The sequence below is a fragment of the Cynocephalus volans genome, chromosome 3 (genome assembly GCF_027409185.1).
Source record: "Cynocephalus volans isolate mCynVol1 chromosome 3, mCynVol1.pri, whole genome shotgun sequence".
Classification (NCBI taxonomy): Eukaryota; Metazoa; Chordata; class Mammalia; order Dermoptera; family Cynocephalidae; genus Cynocephalus; species Cynocephalus volans.
This window is the reverse complement of record NC_084462.1, coordinates 115,749,286-115,774,617: the sequence shown is the minus strand read 5'-3', so window position 1 is coordinate 115,774,617 and position 25,332 is coordinate 115,749,286. Positions and strand designations below refer to the sequence as shown.

The 25,332-nt window shown below is 34.4% G+C and overlaps 1 protein-coding gene across 1 annotated transcript in view; it reads right to left on the bottom strand.

The window, feature by feature from the left end:
- The window catches only part of SCFD1 (sec1 family domain containing 1), a 96,595-nt gene that overhangs the window by 52,468 nt on the left and 18,795 nt on the right, over window positions 1–25,332 (bottom strand). The window contains exons 7-14 of the mRNA XM_063088939.1: window positions 23,274–23,363; window positions 20,870–20,925; window positions 19,582–19,667; window positions 17,047–17,146; window positions 8,672–8,811; window positions 2,135–2,225; window positions 1,509–1,582; window positions 769–850 (exon numbers count right to left, since the gene is read on the bottom strand). Of these exons, the coding sequence (XP_062945009.1) occupies window positions 769–850; window positions 1,509–1,582; window positions 2,135–2,225; window positions 8,672–8,811; window positions 17,047–17,146; window positions 19,582–19,667; window positions 20,870–20,925; window positions 23,274–23,363 (719 nt within the window). The remainder of the gene's footprint in view (window positions 1–768; window positions 851–1,508; window positions 1,583–2,134; window positions 2,226–8,671; window positions 8,812–17,046; window positions 17,147–19,581; window positions 19,668–20,869; window positions 20,926–23,273; window positions 23,364–25,332) is intronic.

Genomic DNA, 25,332 nt, shown 5'->3' with positions numbered 1-25,332 from the left:
GTGAAAAACACCAGCAGAATCACCTACAGACTGCACAATTATGTTTCTATTCCTGCATGTATATGAAAAATATCAAGTATCAATATCAAGGTGTATCTCCTTACTGGCCAGCCACCAAAAAAAAAATCTAAATGTGGAACAAAGAAGAAAATTAAGTTCTCAGCTTAAGAGAAATTATACAGGTTTAAATTCCATGCTGCACTATGTCTATTATCTATCTATATTAGCTCCCTTCTAATGCTCTATGGCTTTTTAAACTATTAAAAAATAGAATATTTAAGTCCTTCCTCCATCAATTCAAGGTGTTATCAACATTTTTGAGAGGCAATAATTACATTCAGCTTTTAAAGCAGTTTCAGGTGCATCATATCAAACAGAAAGTAGGAATCAGTAATAATAAGTCTTATTGTATGGTTAATTTGCCACTGGAATTCAGCTCCACATTCAAAGAACAAATGATAAATACTAAAGGACTGATTAAGTAGGCTGATATGGGGTAATCATGAATAAGGTAATGAGAAAAAGAACTAAGATAACAACATACAGAAGCCAATATATTTGTTTCAGAATCACAGTTCAATGAGAGACACTAAGAAGCTTTAATGTTCTTAAATTTCTTCATGAGCAAAAAAATGAATGCAATACTGATGCCTTTCATAATTATACTTCATAATGCTACAGTGAGGACTCAATGAGATAATGTATATAAAAGTAACTTACAAAGTATAAAACCAAGTCATATTGTGGGGGGGAAGAAGTTAAATTTACCTTTATATGTTCTAAAACAGCAGTGGCAACATTTGTATGAAGATCAATAAGTCTCTTTTTTTCAAGAAGTTCTGGCAAAGAACTACAAGTACCAAAAAATTTGAAAATTAACCATTACATTTTCTAAGTAAATGGTACAGACTTTAGTAAAAACTCTTGCTTAGGTATTTCCTCTGAGAAAACTCAGGACAGTGAAACAATGATAAAATGACAAGTTAAACTGTCTATCAACTGAATTTAATGCTTTTTATTTTAAAATAATCTGGTTCCCAAATATCATTATTTCTACCATTTCACTTTTTGATTGCAAAGTTGGGAGGTTTAGAATAAAATCATATTAATGGAAACGTGCTTCTACCTATATTTCTAAAACATGTTTCCTCCCTCCTTCTTGATGGCATTCAAAACATTGAAAAACTGCTTAACCTTCAGTTAAGAAAATAACAGCAGCAATAATAAAACTAATAATAAGTTGCCCTACTTTATCACTAATACTATTTTCCTAGTAAAGTTACTCTCATTACACATTTCTAACTGTGAAAGAAGCAAATGATCTGCTATACATGAGGGAACTAACATCAGCTTGAACATGTTAAAAGCATAATTTAGTTCTTTAAACTCATAAGTATATTTGCAATTACCTACTATTTCCTATCATTAAAAACATTAACCAATTTTTTAACCTCTAAAATAAACCTTATCAACAGAAAGATTTCAAAGAGGATCTGCTGCTTACTTACCTAACAGCTGATGTTAGCTTAGCAGTATTGTCGGAAAGCATACTTATGGCTCCTTCATCTTCCCCTTCTAGTCCCTGGGAAAGAAAAAAAGGTCCTAGTAACTGCTCAAAAATACCAGGCCAAGCATAAAAATCAACACATTACTAAGATTATTGTAATTTTTCTTCTCTGAGGAGCAAATATATATATTTTTGACAATTACAGAAAAGTTCTAGTGACCACAAGTCTAATAAATGGTTGGATGACTAAAGCATTAGCTGGCATTTTCCGATAAGAAAACAGGCCGAGAGACTTGCCGTAGGTCACACAGTAATAAATAGTAGAGCTGAAATCTGAAGTTAGATAAAAGTACAGTACAATGAGCAGCACTGGAATACATATCTCTAAAATGAAGCAATATTATAAAGTTTTTCAAATAGGAAATTCATATTATTTAAAAATATGTTGCTCTTCTCAATATTTAAATTTATTTTTGAAAAAGATCACTTATGTAAGTTAAGAATATTTTTGTTGTTATTAAAGCAATAAATGGCCTTAAATTCTTATGAGAGAAAAAAAAGCAAACTTCTCTACCCCTCCAGATGTCCTTCTTCTCCACAGTTCTTAGAAAGCAAACAGAATCTTACCATAATGCTTTTAAGTCGTTTGACCTCATCTTCCTGTGCTCTATAAGATTCCAGTTCTTGCTGAACTGATTCTGCAACTTCTGGGAATGGACTAAAACAGTATTGGCACAAGAGGAATTAGTATTAACATTAGAAGATTGATTTTTGTGTGAATTCTGAAATATATACAATGAAAAATATTATTTTAAATACACATATGGATTTGAATATATTTTATTTATAACAAAGGCAGAAAATTCAGCATAAATACAACTACGTATCTTTCTTATATTTATAAAATACTGTCTCTTTAAAATGCATATCTTAATACTTATACATGTAAACAAATTTAAATTTTATTTCTACTCTTTTCATTTATAATATATTTTCTCCTCACCTATACACTGTTAGAAGAAAAAGCAAAATATTTATGTTACTAAAAATCAAAGGAAGACAAGTCATGGCATATTAAACATCAACCACAAAATTAACATACACGAGTAGTGTCAAAGGGTCCATGTAATCACAACAATGGCATTTAAAAAATATCACCTGCAAACAATTGTGAAAAAAAATCTTGTAACTCAGTACTCTTAATATCCCAGAATAAAATAAAAAGTGGTAAAAATAGCACCTGGGCCACAGTTTTGTTGGGTCTAATGCCTGATATCTTCCTCCAGGCCACTGCAGTTTAGCAGTAATCTACATGGACTTTAGACACAACTGATATGCAATCACTGAGCAGCTCAGGTAGGAAAAGTGCCACACAGCACTAATCTTGAAAAATTCCAGATGAATATATGTTTACCATGAAGTTATTACTAAAATGAGTACATTTCATCTACAACTTTAGGGGAGACTGGAAACTTTTTCTTTTAAGAAAGAAAAAGTCATGTCTCATTAGCAATCAAAAACTTTTTCCCCTTTCCTTGGGAACCTGAGGAACCCAAGACATGGAAAAGGGGACCAGACCCCCCTCCCACAACCAGGCACATCAAGCCAGCACCTGGGGTCCTGTCCAGGGACTCGAGGCATGGAGAAGGGAACCGGACCCCCCTATCACAACCAGGCACACCACGCCAGCACCTCGGAGCCTGCCCAGGGACCTGGGAAATGTAGAAGGGGACCAGACCACCCTCCCTCAACCATGCACACCATGCCAGTGCCTCGGGGCCCACCCAGGGACCTGGGGCATGGAGAAGGGGACCAGACTGCCCTCCCTCAACCAGGCACACCATGCCAGTGCCTTAGGGCCCACCCAGGGAACTGGGGCATGGAGAAGGGGACCGGACTGCCCTCCTACAACCAGGCACACAATGCCAGCACCTCGGGGCCCTCCCAGGACATGGGGCATGGAGTCAGGGACCGGACCGCCCTCCCACAACCAGGCACACTGCGCCAGCACCCCGGGGCCTGCCCGGTGACCCGAGGCATGGAGAAGGGGATCGGACCCTCCTCCCACCACCAGGCAGATGGAGCCCGCACCTTGGTGCCTGCCCAGGGACCAGAGGCATGGAGAAGGGGACCAGAAACGCCCCACAACCAGACACACCGCCAGCACCAAGGAGCATGCCAAAACATCACCTCCATGTGGGTGGCCCACCACAGCTACCACAATAATCATGGCTGCCTTGAAAGCGGCTAGATGCCACAACCACCACACAAATGGTCTGCCAACCACTGGAGCGCATTCACATAAGGAGAGTCACCAGCAGAGACAAAGAAAAGAAGAGGCTGTCTCTCTCCACAAAGCCCATTTCAGAGTGACAGAAGCAGCATCTGCTCTATGATAATATTGGGGGACCTGATCACATCTCTCAGCATTGGACAGATCATCTAGGAAAATTCTTTCAGAAGGAGAGAAGTAATCTAGGGTAATTAGAGGGGGGAGGGGGGAGGGAATGGGGGAAGGGGAGACACTGGACAAGGGGCATAAATAATAATTACAATTTGTAACAATATATATGCTAGCAATATTGATTTGATCAACATATCTCAATGTTCAACAACCAAAATATGTATAATCGATTTTGATTCAATAAATAAATTTTTAAAAAAAGAAATAAAAATAAAATAAAATAAGAAAGAAACGAAGAAAAAGTCATGTCTCATTAGCAATCAAAAATCTTTCCTCCCCTTCCTCAGCTCTGACACTTGAAAACACCTCACTAATGATCAGCTCATTTCATCCAATGGATACTGGCAGAAAAAACAAGTTCAGAAATGGTCCGCGGAACACAGTCCAATTTTACCTGACAAACCCAGGCACTTACCACAGCTCCGGCAGAATCTATATTGGCAAAAAATAGCACTGAGGCCTCAGAACTGCACTACAGAGTCAGAATACCTTGTTCCATCTGGTTATAATGAAAACTAAATTCAGAGGCAAGCTCCCTCCCTTTTAGGACCCTAGCTTTATCTGTAAAATATGCTGTTTAAACCAGATGACCCTTTAAATCTCTAATATCTTCTGGTCTCAGAGCTAACAGAATAATAACTGCTTACATCTACTATTTACTGTATGTCAAATACTACACTAAGAATTTATCTCTATTATCTCATTTAATACTGACCAGTCTGTTGAGGTAGGTACTATTAACAGTTAAGACAAAGAGCTTTGCGATCTGCCAGAACTGGTTTCCACTCCTGACTTTGCCAGTGAAAGCTGGATGGTTTGGGGCAAGTTATTTCTTTATATTTATTATCTCACTTAATCTTCATAACCACCTTCTGAAATAGGGCAATAGGGAGAATTACTATCTCCCTATTTTATTTATGAGGAAACTGAAGCTCAGAGAGGTTAGAGTAACTTGTTTAAATCTCTGCTGTCTCCCAGTGTCTTTGGGCCGACATTACTATTGTACTACAATATGCAGAGTTAGAGTGCTACTCCTACTTTTGAACATAAGGTTAAAGTTCATACTCTTCAACTGAACTCAAAGATTGTTCCTAAACATATGGCCTAAAGAAAATATGCAAAATTTTCATATTTGAATTAAGAGATTTTTTTTTTAAGCTTTTCTCTATTAGAGAATGTCAACTTTAAAATATCCTGTATCTTCTATAAATAATGCTTCTCTAATGAAATGTAATTTCTTGTACTTCACCATTCTGGAGGAAAATGAAAACTATGGAATTCCAAAGGGAAGGATATGATTTATTTAAAACAGATTATAATAGTACCTAAACTGCCACAGTCAGAAAGAGGAAGACTTCTCTGCTGAGAAAGTCAAATCTTTGTTACAACAATGTGATTTTCCAGTTAAAAAAAAAAAAAAAAGGCAAGCAGCAGAGCATGCCTGGGGACCTAGGAAGGAGCTGAGAGCAGCCATCTCTGCCCAGAAGCAGGCAAAGAGCATGCCCAGGGTCCTAGACAAGAAGCCAAAGGCAGTACCCACACCCAAAATTGGGCAAGAAAGCATACCCAAAACACCACTTCCGTTAAGGTGGCCCACCACAGCCACAACAGCCACAGCTGCTGAAAAAGTGGCTCAACGCCATAGCAGCAGCAGCCACAGCCACAGCCACAGCCACCATGCAGGCGGCCCGCCAGACACTCGGCTGCACTGACACAAGGAGAGTCACCAGCAGAGACCAGAAAAAGAATTGGATATCTCTCTTCTCAAAGCCCCCTCCAGAGTAATAGAAACAACTGCTCTACCAGATGACCAGACATCAACACAGTGACACTAGAAACACAGAAACCCCCCAAAATATGACACCACCAAAAGAAAACAGTAATTCTCAAATACCACATCCTATAGAGCAGGAAACACTTGAAATGACTGAAAAAGAATTCTGAGCAACAATGTTAAGGAAATTCACTGAGATATGAGAAGACTCAGTTAGACAACAATGAAACAAGAAAAAAAAAATCCAGTATATGAAGGAGAAAATTTACAGAGAATACCTTAAAAAAGAATGTAGTAGAACTCACGGAACTGATTCCTTTAATGAAATTAAAATTACAACTGAGAACTTAAAAAAGCAGGCTAGAACAAGCAGAAGAATGAACTTCTGATCTTGAGGACAGTCTTTTCAAAATAACCCAGGCAGACAAGAAAAAGGAAAAAAGAATTTTTAAAAATGAAATCTAAAAAGGCTAGCAGACAACATTAAGTGCACAAACATTCAAATCATTCAGAAGGGGAGGAGAAAGGAAAAGGCATGGAAAACCTATTCAATGAAATAATAATGGAAACTTCTCAGGTATAAGGAGAGCCATGGACCTTCAGATCTGGGAGGCTCAAAGATCCCCAAACAGATTCAACCCAAGAAGATCCTCTCCAAGATATGTTATAGTCTAACTGGCAAAGTTTGAAGACAAAGAGAGAATCTTAAAAGAAGCAAGAGAATAGTGTCAAGTCACTTATAAGGGAGCCCCTATGAGACTAACAGCACACATCTCAACAGAAACTCTATAGGCCAGAAGAAAATGGGATGATATATTCAAAATACTAAAAGAAAAAAAACTGCCAGCCAAGAATACTATATCCAGTAAGGCTATCCTTCAGATATGAGGAAGAAACAGTGTATTTTCCAGACAGACAAAAACTGCATGTGTTCACCACCACACAACCAGCCCTACAAGAAATCCTCAACGGAGTCCTTCATCTGGAATCTGAAAAATGATAATCACTACCATGAACACACAAGAAAGAAAAAAACCCACTGGTAAAACAAAAATGCAAATGAGAAAGAGGATGAAACCAAATCTTATCATCACAAAAAGCCATGGTAGCAATGTAATAAATAAATTCTGATGTTAGTAATTTAGATCTTTTCCCTTTTTTTCTTGCTCAGTCTAGACAAAGGTTTGCAAATTTTGTTGATCATTTTAAAGAATCAACTTTTGGTTTTGTTGATTTTCTGCATTGTTTTTTAATCTCCTATTTCATACATTTCTGTCATAATCTTTGTTATTTCTTTCCATATTTGCATATTGATTCCTTCAATGAAATAAAAGGAATTTGCATTTGGTTCAATTTGCTCTTCTTTTTCTATTTTCTTAAGGTAGAAGTTTATATTACTAATTTGAAATTTTTCTTATTTTTAATATAGGTGTTTAGAAGTATAAAGTTTCCTCTAAGCACTGCACGAACCCTGCATCTTATAAATTTTGATATGTTGCACTTTGATCTTTATCTCAATTACACTCTAATTTCCCTGTGATTTTTCTTTTCACCCATTGTTTTTTAAGGAAAGTGTTTAATTTTCATATGTTTGTGAGTTTTCTAAATTTCTTTCTGTTATTGTGGTCAGTGAACATATTTTCAATGGTCTTAGTCTTAAAAAAAAAAAAAAAAAAAGGAAAAATTTAAACAAATGAAAACGTCATGGAAAGATTTCCAATGTCTTTCAATTCTACTTTTCCATGCACTTTTTGAAGTGCCGTTGTGTTTATATTCTGTTTTATTGATTTTTCATGAAATTTATGTTGCTGAACTTAGATATTGAATTTCTGTTCTTTATTCCTTTATATTAGTGGACTTTTTATTAAGTGGACTTGTTGATTTGCTTAGAAATTAATCTGCCTTTGAAAAATTTATTCATCTTCCTTTACTGAAATTAATTTGATATTTGCATGCTTTGGAAGACTTCAGAGAGCTATTTCAAATAATCATAGAGATTATAAAATGAAATATGTAAATTTTAGTAAGTTTTACATCTCTAGTTTTTGTGAAAATTTGAAGCCCTACTTTCTACAGAGTATTTTGTTATTCATCTATTATTCAGTTTATGTATTTGTTATTAAAACAAATGTGCATATCCTTGTTAAAAAGAAAAAAAATCAATAAAAATGTAAAATGAAGTAAAAAAGAATAGGTATATCAAAGACACAGTATATATTTTTAAAATATTGAAAATAACAATAAATATTTCCATAATTGTTGATAAACAGCACTCTTTTTTTTCTCTGAGGAATGATTTTTCGTTTGTTGTTTACAAGATTTCTCTAGCCATAATAACCAGTAGATACCTTTTGTAGTAATTACTGAGCCTATGCAGTATCATGAACTTTAAGGGGGGAGAGTAACACATGGAGTATGTATATCTCCCTACAATAAATCACATGAAAAATTATAACAATTTTTTCACCCATTATTTCTAATGTATTTTGAATAAATCTCTGGACTTTAGGCTTAGGCGTTCTCTCCACAGACATCTAAAACAGGGTTGTATGAGGGCAAATATAGAATAAGAAAATAACCCAACCCCAAAGTTTCCCTATCACAAAACCCTTTCAATGAAAGGCAGAGATAGGTTTTATAGGGGTTCAGTGGAGATAGCAACAAAACTTAGGTATCTGTAAAATCATATGTAAGTAGCTTACTGAAAAGAGAAGTGGCCTCTACAAAACAACAACAAAAACCCAAGAATCAGGAAAGAGCAATATAAATACATATCTATGGACTATATAATTATAGCTCCTACTAACTGTGTGAATGAACCACCATTACCCTTTCAATTTTTTCCCTCAAATCCATTAGGTCAGATGATATCTTCATTTCTCTTTAAGGGATAAATCTCTTAATTACTGATACTTTTCTTACTTACCTTCCTTTATGTTTCTGCCAAAATTTATCCACTGGAGTTAAATCATAAGACTTCTTGCTCTTTCTCTTTGGTCTAGCACCAGCTGGAGAGTTTTCTACTCCTGAAGATTCTTCCAAATTAACCCTGTTTAAGTGGAAATCCTAGGAAAAAGCAACCCTGTTTTAAATAACTTTTCTGAATTTAAGAGCCAGAACATTTCCTACAACAAGAAAAATAACTGACATAGTTTTTTGCTGTCCTTTCTAAGTATTTCCAAGGATAAAACATAGATCTGAGATTTAAAAGATCTACTTCTAATCTTTTGTTATTTACAAATGTACTTTTGTTTATGTATTTTAATAAAAGTAGTAAATGGATATGATTAAAATTTCAAATAATATATAAAGAGAAAAACCATGTTAAGGTTCTCGTGTATTCTTCTAGAAAAATATTTATGCATTTAGAAGCATATACATAACCTTTCAATTTTACTTTAAAAAAATGGGATATTTTACATATTTTGTACTTTCTTTTGTCATTTAATAATGTATTTTACAGCTCTTTCTATATTTGTATTTGTACATCTACCTCCTCTTTATCTTGGCTACATAGTAGTCCAATGTTTAGCTGTATCAATTTATTTGACCAGGTCTCTTGATGCTTGATTGTTTCCAGTAACCAACATAATCTTAAATGTAATTTTTTTAACTCTTGGAGAGTTTTAACGTTTTGTGTTACTTGATTGATGGATTGCATTTAAAAAAAATTATGACAGAAGTTACACTCCCTTTCACATAAATCCTAACAGACAGTCAGACCAGTAGATGATAAACTTTTCTGACTAAGATTAATTTTACTCATGTGAGGTTTGATTTTTTTGCCTTTTTTGAAAAAAAACCCCCAAATAATAGGTAAAAGTAAAAGTAAATATCTTTCCCATCCATTCTCTCCCTTCTTGCTTTAGATCTGTGGGTTCTGTCATATAATAGCAGTATTTTATGGTTTAACTCTACTCAAGAATATTGAAAAATCACTACCAACAAGTGAGTGAATGATGAGCAAGAAATAAATTATATGAAGAAACTATCAAGCATGAATGTGATACAATCATCTTAGTTCTAAGGTGGCTGTATACATTTTAAATTAATGATTATTCTAGGTCTTAGTAAATTAAATATACTTAATAGAATTTAATCTTCTCTAGATAAAACAAGGTCATCAATACTGACTCTAGTTCCTTAGAATATACACTGTAACTTTTTCAAATAAATCCTTTACAAGAGCTTATTTTCCCCTACGACATAAAAAACAGTGTGAAATATATAGATGTCTAATTACCATAGTGGAGTAACATGTCTATTTTCTGCCAAATAAATTATAGAAACAATGAGGCAGGCTTCTCTTGTTTACATGTAGTAAGTCTATCAAAGAAAAATCACAGAAAGAACAGCTATCTTTTATGTGCAAGGCACTGTTCGTAGCACTTTATAGTAAGTCATTTGATCCTTACAATAATCTTTAGAAGTAGTAATAAAATTCCCATTTCAAAGACAAAAAAATTGAGGCATAGAGAAATAAGTTAATTGCCCAAGGTCATATGGAAATATGTGGTAGAATCAAGATTAAAACATCGGCAGTCTGACTTTAGAGGCACTGCTTTTAAGCATTTTGCTTATTCTGTCTTATAAAGAATAGAGCTACTGCAATCAGATCCTGTTGTTTGACATTCCCTGTAGTGTAGAACATAGGTAGCATTAGGTGGTATAAATCGGCAGTTTAAAGTCTAGAGAGAGTTGCAATGAATGGTTGAGATGACAAAGAAGAGTTATACTAAGTAATATTTCAACATATTAATATTGTCTTTCCTACAGACTCCTCATTATTATAGGGCAAGAATATCAGTGACCTTACTTAATTCCTCTCAGTTTCCTACCCCCATACATAAACCTCACTTTGCACAACAAATCACCCACATAGGAAGAAAGTAAAAATAGCACAACTATGAAAAACCATTTTAGACAATAAATAGATATTAACAGGTACACCTGAGAAGCCTAGCTTTTGAAAATTATCTAACAAAACAAGAAATACTGAAGAGAAACATCTTTAAACAGTTAAGCTTTATTAACTAGAATTTCTTGTGAAGTACTATTTCCATGGTGATGACACAGCTCATTCAAAATACAAGTAACCTCTTAGCAAAAATTAGTGTTCCAAAAATAGGAGAGCAGATTATCACTGAAGTACTGATAGAATACTTAAAGTGAGAAAGGAATAAAAGCTGTTAAGAGTTCTGAGAAATAACTTAATAGTAGCAAGAACACTCCCATTGTTTGCAATAATAGCAAGGCAAATAAGGAAAAGTAATTTTAATCTTGAAAACCGGGAAATCAGAACATTCTGTGCTATACACAATCACGTTAAAGCAACTGAACATTTACAGACAAATAACAGACAACAGAATTGGTTTTAACATGGTAGAGTCTAATCTATTTCTATTGCTAATCATATTTTCCTAACTTAGAAGACTGGACAATGGTGCCCCAAATGAACAGATATAAATAAGTACCATTAGGAAGTGGTAAAAACATTGAGAAGCCTTCACCAGTCTTGCGTTCCTTTCACAAGTTAAAGCAGATCAACAGAGCCACAGAGAGCTAATGTTAAAATTACCTTTGGTTAATATAGGCAACACCTATTTATAGACAGCCACTACAGGGACTCAACCCCACACAAGTGTACAGAGGATGTCAAACAGTGTTAACGTACATGATTCGCCAGCTTTCATATTTAATGCCTGCCCTGCTGGGTTTCAGGTTTGTTTAGGACCTGTTACCCTTTCTTTTGGCCTGTTTCTCCCTTTTTGAACGAGAATATGCACCTTATGTTTGGCTCACCATTGTATCTTGGAAGTAGATAACCTGTTTTTGATTTCACAGATGGGTTTTGAACTTTGGATTTTTGAGCTGAAACAAGTTAAGACTTTGGGGAGGAAATGAATGTATTTGTGTGTGAAAAGGTCAGGGATGGAATGCTGTAGATTGGATACCCCCCCCCCCCACAACCTCACTGATGCTTAAATCCCCACTGTAACTGTTTATGGTGGGAAATCCTATTATGGCAATTGAAAGGTGAGATCTTGAAGAGGTGATTAGGTTGTAGAACCATGTTGTAGTGAATGGATTAATAATGGTGGTCAGGGGCATGGTTCTGAGGGTTTCAAAAGAACACATGAGGAGGTTAGTCTCTCTCTGCTCTGCCATTTTTGCCACTGAGACCCCTGGGTTACTGTGTGACCATCACCAAGACCCTGACCAGAGGTGTTCCCTGGACTTTAGACTTCCCAGCCTCTGAAACTGTAAACAATAAATTTTATTTTCTTTATAAATTACCCAGTTCCAAGTATTTTGTTATAAGAAACAGAAACGGACTAATACAGTATGATACTGTAATGGTGAAGAGATGACATTATGAATTTGACAAATCCCATAGAACTGTACAACACAAAGAGGAAATCCTAATGTAAAACTGAGTTAATAATATCAACATTGGTTCCTAATCATAAAAAATGTACCACAATAATGTAACATGTTAATAATAGAAGAAACTATGTGTGAGGTGAAGGATGGGAATGATCTGTACTTTCTACTCAATATCTCTGTAAACCTAAAACTGCTATTAAAATAAAGTCTATTACTTAGGCAAAAAACCAAAAACAAACAAAAGAGTTCAGAAGCTTTGAGACAACAAGTTACCCATTAGACATTATTTGTCATCCACTACTGCACAACGGGTACATATATATATATATTTTTTATATATTTATACACACACACTCACACACCAGATGACTGTAATGTAAAGGAGAAAATAATTGTCCATCCCTTTCCCTGAGGGTAACTATTCTTTGCAGCTGAACAATCAAATTCACCCCTCCAAGATATAATAAAAAGGAATAATAACTTCCTAACTAATTTTGCTTCCTATATCCTAATAAAAAAGAAAGGGTCACTGCGAAGTTTTTTTTTACCAGAAGAGTGTATTTTCCATTTTAAATGACAAAATCATCTTTCTGACACAAAGGGAAGCTATGTGAATTTTCATAGTTGTTTCCAAGGTCTAATATATAAATAATTATCAATGGTCTAGATTTTCAGGCAAAGACATTTAATATAAAAAGCAAATTGCAATTTTAAGTTAACATTTCCTATCTAGAACTTTTACTCCATCTTGTGGAGGCAAAGGGTATAATTATTAAGAATTTTAAAAGCTCTGAAGAAACTTCAGAAGTAGGAGTTTTAATAATCAATAAAAAAATGGCATGGTTACAATTTATGAATCTCAGTTATAGTTTGTTCATGTCTAGAAACTGCATTAAAATTAATAAACAGAATTAGGTCACTGAAAGTTTTGCAGTTAATTATAACCTCTTCGAAGACTGTCAACTTTTATTATGTGAAGATTAAAACAAAAACAAAGCTACCATCTACTTTCACCATCTTTTCTTTTTAAAAGGATATTTTTACTTCAAAGAGTAGAAAATAAAAATTACTATAAAACCCAATATAAAAACTCATTTCATAGTCCTTTTTATTCTCATTTCATTCTGGAAGTTAAAACCTCATCAAGGACCAGTATTAGCCTTGCTTGGTTTTGAAGAATCTCTGCCCTAAGGTATGTTTCCCAATTTTCTCTTCTGACAATGGGGACTCAGAGCATATTCCTTTACACTGCAATTACTTGTACATGTGTCCTGTACTCAAAGTATCCTGTACTTTAATTTCCCCCATCCAGGGGAGTCAAGAGGGAGCCCAGGGACTCTTCAAGTCCAGGAATTAGAAAGGATCCCTAGATATCTCAGCACTGTAGATAACCTCCACATCACTGCTGGCAGGAGTGAAGAGGTAACCCCTGATCTGTATGCTTTTACTAAAACCCTCACCCCTTGCTCCCACCCAACAGACAGGGCCCCACCAAGCAAACATGATTTGAGACTATCAGGATTATCTCATTATGCTCATTAATCCCTGTATAGCTCTCTACTCCCAGACCTCTCTCAGATTTCATCTCTCATTCTTACCCACTCCTGAAACCCTGCCATCATAACCTCTGGAACTCATCAGCAAAACCTCCTACTTTGAACATCCCCTCTAAACTCCCCCTATACATAATTTCTTGCTCTGAATGAACTCCAAATGGCTACCCCTGCAACATTCTCACATGGTTAACTTTTTTTTTTTTTTTTTTTTTTTTTTAAATCTCTCACATGCTTATACCATTGGACCTGGGACTGGGATTAGGTGTCTTCCTTGATACTCCAAGGTCCTTTACTTTCCCTCTTCCGTAAAACAACTCTAGCTTTGAAACTCATGTCATCAGCCTGTAAGAGTGGTTCTCAATCAGGGGCAATTTTGCCTCTTTCTGGACCCCCCCTCCCCCAGGATATATTTGGCAATGTGGAAGGATATTTTGATTGTCACGACTGAGGGAGTGCTACTAGCATCTACAGAGTTGAGGCCAGGGATAATGCTAAACATCCTATGATGCACTGGACAGCTCCCACAACAAAGAATAATCACACTCAAAATGTCAACAATGCCAAGTTCAAGAAATCCTGGTCAATATTACTCACTAATGCCACTTGCAGTGCACTTTTATCTCTTGCATCATTAACTTTCCTCTTCTGATCATTCCTGCTGATACACAAACATGCTATAATTTCCCTCATTTATAAATCTTTTCTGACCTCACATCCCCATTTCAGCAATCACCCCTTTTCCCAGCTCCCCTATAAAGAAAAACAGTTTTAAGGTTTGACTATATTCACTCTCTTAATGTTTCTCCTTCGAATCTCTCTTAAACCCACTTCAGTGTTTGCCCCTATGCTATGGAAACTGCTTTTACGAAAGTCACTAACGATCTTGACATTGCCACATGTAATGATGACTTCTTAGTCCTCAGTTGATCCCTGCCTCCTCTTTGAAACACTTAATTCACTTGCTTCCAAAAAGAACACAGATCTAGTTCTCATAATACCTCACTGGCTGCTCCTTCCTACACTACGTTGCTGGTTCCTATTCATCAACCTGACTTCTAAATGTCGGAAGTGCCTCAGAATTCAGTTCTTGGACTTCTTTTCTTTTCTATCTATACTCATTCCTTTGGTGATATCCCGTTTCTTGACCTTAAATACCATTTATATACATGCTAACCCAAATTTCTTTTTCTAAACCAGATCTTTCTCCTGAATGCCAGGCTCATATATCTAACTACCTACTCGATATCTACACTTAGATAATTTAACAGGTATCTCACATTTAACACGTCCAAACTAAACATTTGATCTTCCCATCGAAACTGCTACTTCCATGTCTTTTCCAACCCAATAAACAACATCACATCAGCTTTCCACTTGCAAAAGCCAAAACATTGGAGTCACCTTTGACTCCTCTTAGATCCCACACCAACGTCACCCACTATCTCTTGCTATGATAATTCCAACAGCCTCCTAACTGCTCTCTTTGCTCTTCCTACACTCCTAAGGAGTCTATTTTCAACACAAGCTAGAGTGACAGTTTTAAATTGTATATCAGATGTCACTCCTTTACTCAAAACTACACGTGGCTCCCCATTTCCTTCAAATTGAAAGTCAACATCGTTACAATGGCCCATAATGTCCTGTACCATATTGCTTCCCGTGTCCTATTTAACCTTATTTCCTGCTACTCTCCCTTTGTCTCTCTTCTCTATGGCCACCTGGTTGCCTTGCCATCTTTCAAACATATCAGGCATCCTTGTGCCTAGAATGTTGTTTTCCTGTATAGCTATATAATTCACTACCTTACCTCCTTTAGATCTTTCCTCAAATGTCACTTTATCCGTGAGGTCTTCTCCATTTCAAAATTCTAATCCTGTTCACTATTACCTACTTTATTCTCCTCCAGAGAATACTTTCTACCTTCTAAAATGTTGTATGTTTTGTTTATTTGTTGTCTGTCTCTACTAGAAAGTCTAAGTTCCAGAAAGACAGGAATACTTCCCTTTGTTATTGTCAAAACCAGAGTCTAGAATATCTGTTAAGGAATAGGCACTCATGCGAACATGCTCTTGCCCTGTTGCTATGTGATGCCCTGTGCTACCTCTGGACTCTACAGACAGTCCCCACCAGGGAGAAGGCTCTCACCAGACACACACCCCCCAACCTTGGACTCCCCAGCCTACAAAACTGTTAAGAAATAAATTCTATTGCTTTATAAATTGAGGAAAAAAAAAAAAAAGGTACTCAAATACTGGCTGAATTGAATTCCTCTTCTCCAGCCTCTTACTCGACCTCCTAAAACCAGCTTCCATGTTCTATTACTCAGGGTTTAATTCAGTGGTCCCTTTGAGTCTTCCTGCCCTCCCTACTGAATCCGAGTTCACTACCATTTCTTTGACACTCATCCTTAAGTCATGGCACAGGACTCTAGGATAAAGTATGTAAAACTTTCAATTTCCATCAGTAATCCTAAATCTGATTTATTCAAATAAACACTTCAAAGCTAATATCTAGGTGTTAAAGAAATAAACTTAAAACACATCATTTATTGCATGTATTTTATTTCCTTTTTATACAACATTTCAAGCAATCTTTGCAATAACAACATTATCATATACTATAATCCTCACAGGCCTGGGCTAGGAGTTAGTAATTACAGTGCTAGTCTTAGCAAAGCCAATGACTTGGGTTTAAATTCTTTAACTTCTGTGTCTCAATTTTTCTGTCTGTTCTGGCCCTATTACATAATGTCTGCCTTGTAAAGAAATTATTTGTGTACATATTTTCTTTCCAAAGCCTTTGAAAATTGGGCTGTTTTTAAAATCTGTGTATATATCACATGCTAAACACAATAATTAGTAGATAAATGTATGCATAAATAAATACAAATTTTTGTTGAGCATGAAATTAGATATGTGGAATTACTTCGGAAAACACATGGTGTAACATAAAAAACACTATTTATTTTTACCATAATATGAGGTTTAATCGATTTCCTGAGAAAAGGATGAAATTATAGCTTTTCTCCCCAGGGAGAACACATTTACTTACTTACTCAGTATTAAAAATTAAAAAAACAAACATTGTTGCTCATTTTCCTCCATTCCTTTTTTCTCATCATTGCCAATATACTAATTTATCCTATAATTTAAAGATCATAAATTTTGAACTTTAAACTTTAGTGCTTCACTAGCATCCACATCCAGTTATGATACCAAATTCCATCACTTTTTTGGTTCATATTTTTCAGCTCCATCCTTCTCATCTATGTTTCTGTAGCCATGATGTTAATTTTAAATTAAGGGGACCACTGCATGTTACTACATTTCAGTAATAAGTGCTATATTTAGCCTCTTACCAGTACATCATGCACCAATGCTTGATATGTCCAAGTATGGTGTAAAGGAGTTGCCAGATCTATGTTTCTGTCAACAAGGACTAATAAAGGCCTTTGGAAGCTGTAAATATATTAAAAAAAATTATATAACTCAGTGCATACATCTAAAATTTTCTAATACTTCCCAGTATATGCCATTTTGATATGAACAATATAGTATGCTAATACTGATATTCTGTAACACTTTGCTTTTTTTAAAAAAAAATTTAATATGGTCAGTCAAGTACAGTAATGCTTTAGACTACTTAGAGCCCATGTAAAATGCTAGACTATAAATCTTACTTAGGTGACTTTCTAAAAAGAAGAAATCTATACAGATATTTTTACAGGATAATTTTTATAGTTAGCAAAATAATAAGCTCTTTCTACTCATTTGTTTTTGGTAAATGGCAAGGGGATCCAAGAAGCTGCTTCTACTCAGATATATATTTCACATTTTTGAAAAAAAGAGCCAAAAAAAAGTTACTGTCACCTTTAGGGGGAACAGAATAGAAGCTTATAAATTTACACAAATGTTTGACATTTTCATAAATTAGTTTTGTTTTTTTTCTATAAACACAAATTTAATAAAACAGACTCTAGAGAAAGGCCTCAAAAAATCCTATCTCATTATAATATACAAAATGAAAACATCATTCCACAATGGTACCTACTTATATAATTCACTTAACAGACAAGGCATATGACATTTCACTTACTGTTTGAAATCATAACAAGATAGATGTGAAACAGAGTACACTTAAAGCAAATTGTGGCACAAAGTCATTTGGGTACCATGTGTCTACAGAAGTTTTAGAGATGTGCTTTAGAGGCATTTTTGTATCAATAAACACTACTTTTCAAAAGGTACTGCCATCTGGTTATATCTAATACACATATTTCCTATGCAAGAAACCTCTGATCACTTTAGTAATTCATTATACCTTCTGGATATAGGTCAGTGGACTTTCCGACTGCAGTGACTCTGGGATAAAAAGTCAGAGTGGTATCCTCACCACCTACTATCATTTATTACTCCAGAGCTAGGTGGAAGGTAAGGGAGGCTGGCCTATGGAAGGGTTTCTTAACGTTAGCACTATTGATATTTGGGGCTGGATGACTCTTCATTATAGGGGTCATCCTGTGCACTAGAAGATTTTTAGCAGCATCCTACAATGCACCCCACTAGATTCCAGTACCATCTACCCAGCTGTGACAACCATACATGTCTGTAGACAATACTAAATGTCTGCGGAGGGTAAAAATTGTCCCTTGTTGAGAATCACTAGCCTATGGTTAAATTCAAATGTATTTAACAATAGTACAACAAGGTTGCTGACCCCTGATTAAAATAATTTAGAAATGCATCAAACAAATTAAACAAGTCGACTATATTATGATAATGTGAACAAATTTTTAAAGCGTATTCAAATGAAACAGTGCCTTTACATGTGCTTCTAAGGCCTATACCTAAGCATTATAAGAAGGGAACTATTAAGTAAGGTATGACATAGTGGTTGTGGTTGCTTCTGTTAAAAAAAAAAAAACCAAAAAACCCCAAAACAACAAAAAAATCAGATGAGAATTTGATGTTTCTGCTCTACTCAATGAGAAACATTTTGAAGAATATTTAAAACCTGCAATGAAATCACATAACAGCTTAAAATAATGTGGGAGCTGAGACAGTTAAGCAAACAATTCAAACACATTTTAGTGTGAACTCCAAATTACAGGAATAACAAAAAGGCTGTAGAAGCCATCAAAACTGATTTGAAGTGAAGTCTATAAATGGTTATTGTGAAATTATTATTCTAAGAGGGCAGTTATTTCTCTGGGCATCAATTTATTTTCACAGGCTTTATTTATTAATTCACCTAAACTGGGGCTAAGAATTAATTTTTCAAAATACAGTCTCTTCCTTTTTAAATAATTCTCAGTCATTTGAGTGAGTTTCTTCATTTATTTATCCCAGTATTGTCCATTACTATTAATAATCAAAAGTTAAATGTACTATAATGTATAGTTTTTTTTTCAGTATTTCTATTCAATAATAATAGAGCAGCTAGTAACTTGAGTATCACTTACTCATGCTAGAAATGCTAACAATGACAAAAATGCTTTTCAAGTTTAGGCTATTAGTTTTTCAGTGTAAAAATTAAAATTAGATAATAAAGGTAGAAACAGATATACATATCACAAATTCTTCATGTTTTTTTATTACCAAGAGGTTTAATGATAACTGAAAGGAAATGGCTTCTGAACTTCAAAGCCATATAAACAGAAAAATTTCTCCTACATATGATAAAATGCAACAGAAATTTCTACCAAAAGAAGGTAAATTGAATAAAATATTTCATTTGTGTGTCAAGAACTACTTAAGTCAAAACCCTGATCCTAATTACCTCATTAAAAAGAAACAAATTTCAATTGCAAGGCTAAGGGTATTCCATCAGACAAGAAAAATAACAAACTCTACAAATGTTTTATTTTCAAACACTATATTAATTAATATAATACCTGAATTGGCCAGCTCCAAGTGTATCACCTATAAAAAGACTGTTTCTTGCATCTCTTAGATTTTCCCGAAGTTTCTTATCTAGTTTCTGAAAAATCAAATTTTAGATAAACTCTTAACAGTTTCACATAACTTTAAGTAGGGTAATACATGGTATGTCCTTAGTTACATAATCAAGAAATCAGGAATTTCTTTACAAAATAGTAATTCTGAAATTTAAATATTCTAGCTTTACTATTTACATAATACCATCATAACTTGGATTGGAAAAAGACAGTGTCTTTTGTACAGTGACTCAGGCCTGATTTCACTAATAAGCACCTTTCATTGACTAATTTTACTTTAGGTACAGGAAATGCTTTGCAGTAATGAATGACCCATCCTTTCTCCCCAAGCATGATTCTGTTGTACCAAGAAAGGTGACTATAAGGAAAAAATGTTGACTTGGGTGGGTGGGAGTGAAAAGGGTAGTGGTGAATGTAAGAGGCCTGAGAACAGATATGGAATATGTGAAAGAAAACAGACTTCTATCAGCAGTGATTCATCTGGGCTACTAAAACTCCAGAATGTCAATGTATCTTCCTGTCTTCCCATACTACTTACCCTCTTTTCTTTTCATTAATTCTGTAATTTCTCGAGCCCCCTATTTATTTTTTAATCTTTAAAGCAAATTTGTGAATGCTCAATTTAGAGTGAATGTTTTATCTCAATATAGTATGATAAGCAAAACTCACTTTACCAATTTTAAAAATGGTTATGACTGGCAATAACTATTTGCTAAATGAATTTAAATATTAAGTGTCTTGGAGGATCAAATAAATGCAAAATACTACTTGGAAAGAAAAGGCTGAATGAGTAATATGTTTTAAGGAAAAAAGAAATAGGGCAGGAATAGCACTCTGGATTAAATAACTTTACTCCATCACACAGAAGTACAAAATAATTACTTTTTATCTTTGGTTAAATCCCAATGTAATAAATAAAAATACTTGCCACTGGTACTTAATATATAATCCACAGCAAATATATACAGTACTTAATATTATTAAAAACACTTTTAGGGGCTGAGCCCGTGGCGCACTCGGGAGAGTTCGGCACTGGGAGCGCAGCGACGCTCCCGCCGCGGGTTTGGATCCTATATAGGAATGGCCGGTGCACTCACTGGCTGAGTGCAGGTCACGAAAAAGACAAAAAAAAAAAAAAAAAAAAAAAAAAAAGCACTTTTAGTACTTATGGAAAAACAATTCACACAATGTTATTTATCCCAAATGACATTTTGTGTGTACTCACCACTGCTACCATTTCTGCTGCTGTTCCTCTTGAACATCTGATTATAGGAACAGCACCTATTTTTAACAATAAATGTTAGCAATGATCTTGGCCCTTAATTAGAATAGATACTTACAGAATACATCGTATCAAAAAATAACATACAATACATATATACAATTTCAGGCTACAAACATAAAAAGATTTATAATCTCAGGAGCAAAAGCAAAGTTTCAGAAATAAACCTTCCCATTAATAAAGAAAACATCAGGGAGTCAGAAGAAAACTATTTTTATATGGAGCTGATCAATGAGTGTGACCAGATTCTTTCAATGGATTGACCAAATTGGTATTTTTATCCCTTCGTAGTCAGTTTTAAGAATAAGTTTATGCTCTATTCACAGGATTTACTTTGATTTCAAAGAATGAAAATAACTTAGCCAATTTAACACTTTGGGATTCCTACTTTTTGTTTATTTTACAAATTTAGAATGACTGTAGTCTTTTCTAAAAAAATTAATTTAAAAGATAACAGAAAACACATTTTTCATATAATGTGAAATGCTCATAAGAGATTGCCTCTATTCAACCTCCATTCATTACTGAATCAACTCACTTGACCTCTTAATTCCTCTTCCTTTACTATTCTAATACGTTTTATCAAAGGCTGAAATCCTAAAATAACAGAAAAAATCCAATTGCACTGAAAATCTCATATAACATACTAAGAACACTATAATCTTTATCCACTGAAATTGCTGCATTTTCAATTCTATGGGAAAGAACACTCAGTCAACTGCAAAAAGTAAAAATGTGGAATACTAGGAAAATTTTCAAACCTGTGCTTTCCTCTGATGGCAAAAAATCATTCATACTTGTCACAAAAAATTTAAATAATATTAGAAACGTATGAAAGTAACCCTCTCGATTCTAGCCCCCCCAAATAATCCCCATTATAAATCAGGAATAAATGCTTTCAGGTTGTTTTCTACATATAGCTTAATAAGAGAGAGAGAGAGAGAGAGAGAGAGAGAGACAGAGAGACAGAGAGAGAGAGACACACAGAGAGAGAGATCATATATGTGTGTGTGTGTGTATAAAAAACAAAAATACGATATTATACATACTGTTCTGAATCTTGCTTTTTTTCATTTAATAATTTAGTGTTGACATCCTTCTATGTCTGACAGTAATTTCAATTTCTGCTTTAAAAAAATCAGCTTCTGATATTCTATACATAATAAAAATGGCTCTAACATGTCAGTGGTCTTTATACATCTCGTTTTCAATCTACTCTTACTTTGAAAATATAACTATCACCAAGTAAAAATAACCTCAATGTCCTCAATAACTCTAGCATTTGGCAACATTTTGGAGATTGTGTGGGATGGCGAAGTAGACAGATAATTAAGCCTGTTTAATGACTAAAAGTTGTACATGTGTTTTCTTTAAAGAAAAAGCAACCCATTTGAGTGCATTGAGAGCAGTTCAAAGCAGGCAGAAAATGGAGGGGATAAAACTCCTGAAAGAAGGGAATCACATAAGGTGAGATATATTTTCAAGCAGCTTTTCTCCTAAGAAAAAAGGAGAAAATGTGTGCCATACTTTCCACTTTGCATTGCATGGCACACAGGAGAAAGAGCTCAAGCAGAGAACAGGAGACTTACTGAGATGAGAAATCAAAGACTGGAGTTCAGGGCTGGAAACTGACGGGAAAAATCCCTGAAAGGAGGGAGCCCAAATTTGCATAGAAATTCTCCTCAAACATCTGTCTAAATCCTACACTATGCATAATATCTCTTAATTTTCTCATTTGCAAAATAGAGAAAGATTTTATTAATCTAGCGTAAGGATCATTTTAAGTGAAAGGCTTTAAGTGCAAAATTAAAATTGCAATTAGGTTTCTAGTAATAGTAAAACAGGTACTAAACACAATGTGGCTATAAATAATTTTAGATGATCTAAAGAAATGCTTTAAATTTTGAGAGTATAGATAGACTAGTATTACATGTAAATGTAGTGTTTTCTGGAGCCTTGGGTTTCTGATCTTAAGAGTTACCCAGCATCCCTCTCTCTCGAGTTAGAAGTACATTTAAAATTTTTCATAATGAAGTATTAAAAGAAAATTAGCAGACACACAGGTAAAGTCACCACAAAAGTATTCAAACAATGTATTTAAAAGTCAGACTTACCAAAGACATCTAATGAGACAACTCAATAAACCTACTAAATGCTAACTCAAGTGGAACAACCACATCAAGTTGTTCGAAGAGTTATAGTATCGAATGTATATTTTACCCCAACTCTGAAGAGCCTCTAGAGAGCCAGATAGCTGAAAAAGGATATTATAGTGTAATATATTAAAATGAGTTGTTAAATAATTAATTTACTTTGAAGAAATAACCAGAAAGATTTGAAAATTTACCCAGTGTAACAAAAAAGCAGAAGAGGCTGTCAACAATAGTATCCATAACAGTTTCCATTTCTGTATCTGTGATATCTGGCCTGTTGATGGCTAAAATGACATAGGTAAAGGAGAAAAAAAAAAAAAAAGAACCAAATTTATGCCTTATCTTTATAAAACTCTTAAAATTATTTAAAAAACTCCTAATCAATATGTAGTATGATAACAATCGCAGTACTCAGACAAGTAAAATTTTTGGCTAAAAACTTTTTTAAGTGAACTAGTATCCATTAAAAACTATAGTACCGACAAGCAAACAGAAAGGACATTGTTGGGGGGGAGGGGGGGAGGGAGAAGGGAGGGAGGTTTTGGTGATGGGGAGCAATAATCAGCCAAAAAGTATATCGACAAAATAAAATTAAAAACAAACAAACAAAAAAAAAAAACTATAGTACCTACCTCAAAAACAAAAAACAGAAAACATAGCAAACCACCTCAATATCAGGAGAGTAGTAACAAGAAGAAAAAACCAAACATACTGTATAAGCTATACAAAATTTTTGCCAAATAGGAAAATAAACATTATATTCCATAATTTTACTCAAATACTATATGGCCTCAAGAAACTATTGATTCTTTCATCCAACTAATGTCAGAAAAAGGATAATACAAATCAATTATGGCAAAACCAACATCACATATCATTTTCTTTTTAAGTTATAGAACTTCTATTAATTACAAGTTTTAGAATTTCTTTTCTAATCTACATAGTAGTTCCCAAATTTTAGTGAATATAAGAATCACCCTTGTAATATGGGGGTAGAAAAAATTGTTTCTCTGGAAGATTTTAAAAATTAAAAATTCTTAGCCCTTTCCTCCAGGGATTCAATTCAATAGATTTGAGATAATTCTAAGAAATTTGCAATTTTGACAAGTTACTCAAGTGACTCTAATGCAAACAAACCTTTGCTGTTTTGAAGTCTGTCCTTAACAGTCAAAGACTTTGCATTATTTATTTTCCTCTCTCTCAGAATATTTAGGCTCATGTCTGACAAAGAAGATGCTCAGTAAGTCCGAGCTGAAAGACTGACTGAACTACACAGTATTTTTAATTTCCCAATATCCTGACTGTGAAAACAGATATAAAATTTAACAGAATTTGTGATTAGCATAAGAGGAAAACAGAATCCAATTTGATATGTCAAAGTATCTAAAGAAAGTGCAGTTCACCGAGAACATAAAATAATAAAGAATTCAATCAGGCAATACAGAATTTGGATGAAGGAAGTATGCTGTTACTTGGGTGTTGTAGACTCCCATGTGTCCAAATCAGATTAAAGAAATGGTATAAGCATACAATGTAAATTATGTGATTTCAGGGGACATCAATTCAGGGAACCATCTAGTTCTTTCTGCCAACAACTGGCATAGGTAAAATCTACATGGAAGAATCTAGCCCTTAGATCCTATACCTGTCATAATGAGAAGTATCCTTAATGGTTACAAACTATCCATCAGTAATCTCAACTTAACTTGAGATAACAACTTGCTTTGAGATAGCCACAGTTTGACTGAGAAGATAAATCTGCTTCCTTTATTTGATAAATTCCCAGTCCATGGAAAATTTAGAATTGAAAAGAGGAGATGCAAATCAAATTCATGGTATATCTGACTTATGTTTAGGGACATCTGTTTATTAGTTAAAGCACTTGTAATGTTTGAGAGAATTTGGTATATACTTAAATAATGGTTAAAAGTGCTATCTTTAGAGTGATTGCCTGTGTTCAATAATCTCATTCTTTCACTTCCTCAAGAAGTTACTTGATATCTATGCCTCAGGTTTCTCATCTGGAAAATGGAAATAATAGTAATACCTACTTTGCAAAGTTATTATGAGAAATAAATGAGCTTATACTGTAAAGTGCTTAAAACACTGATTGGCACAGGGCAAGCTATTACTATTATTATTATTAAAAACCTGGGCAATTAGTCATGATTATATTTTAAAATTAGTAATTAATTTCAGATATGTGATCTTTCTTTAAAGTTTATAGGTATAAGATAGTTAAACTTGTAAGTA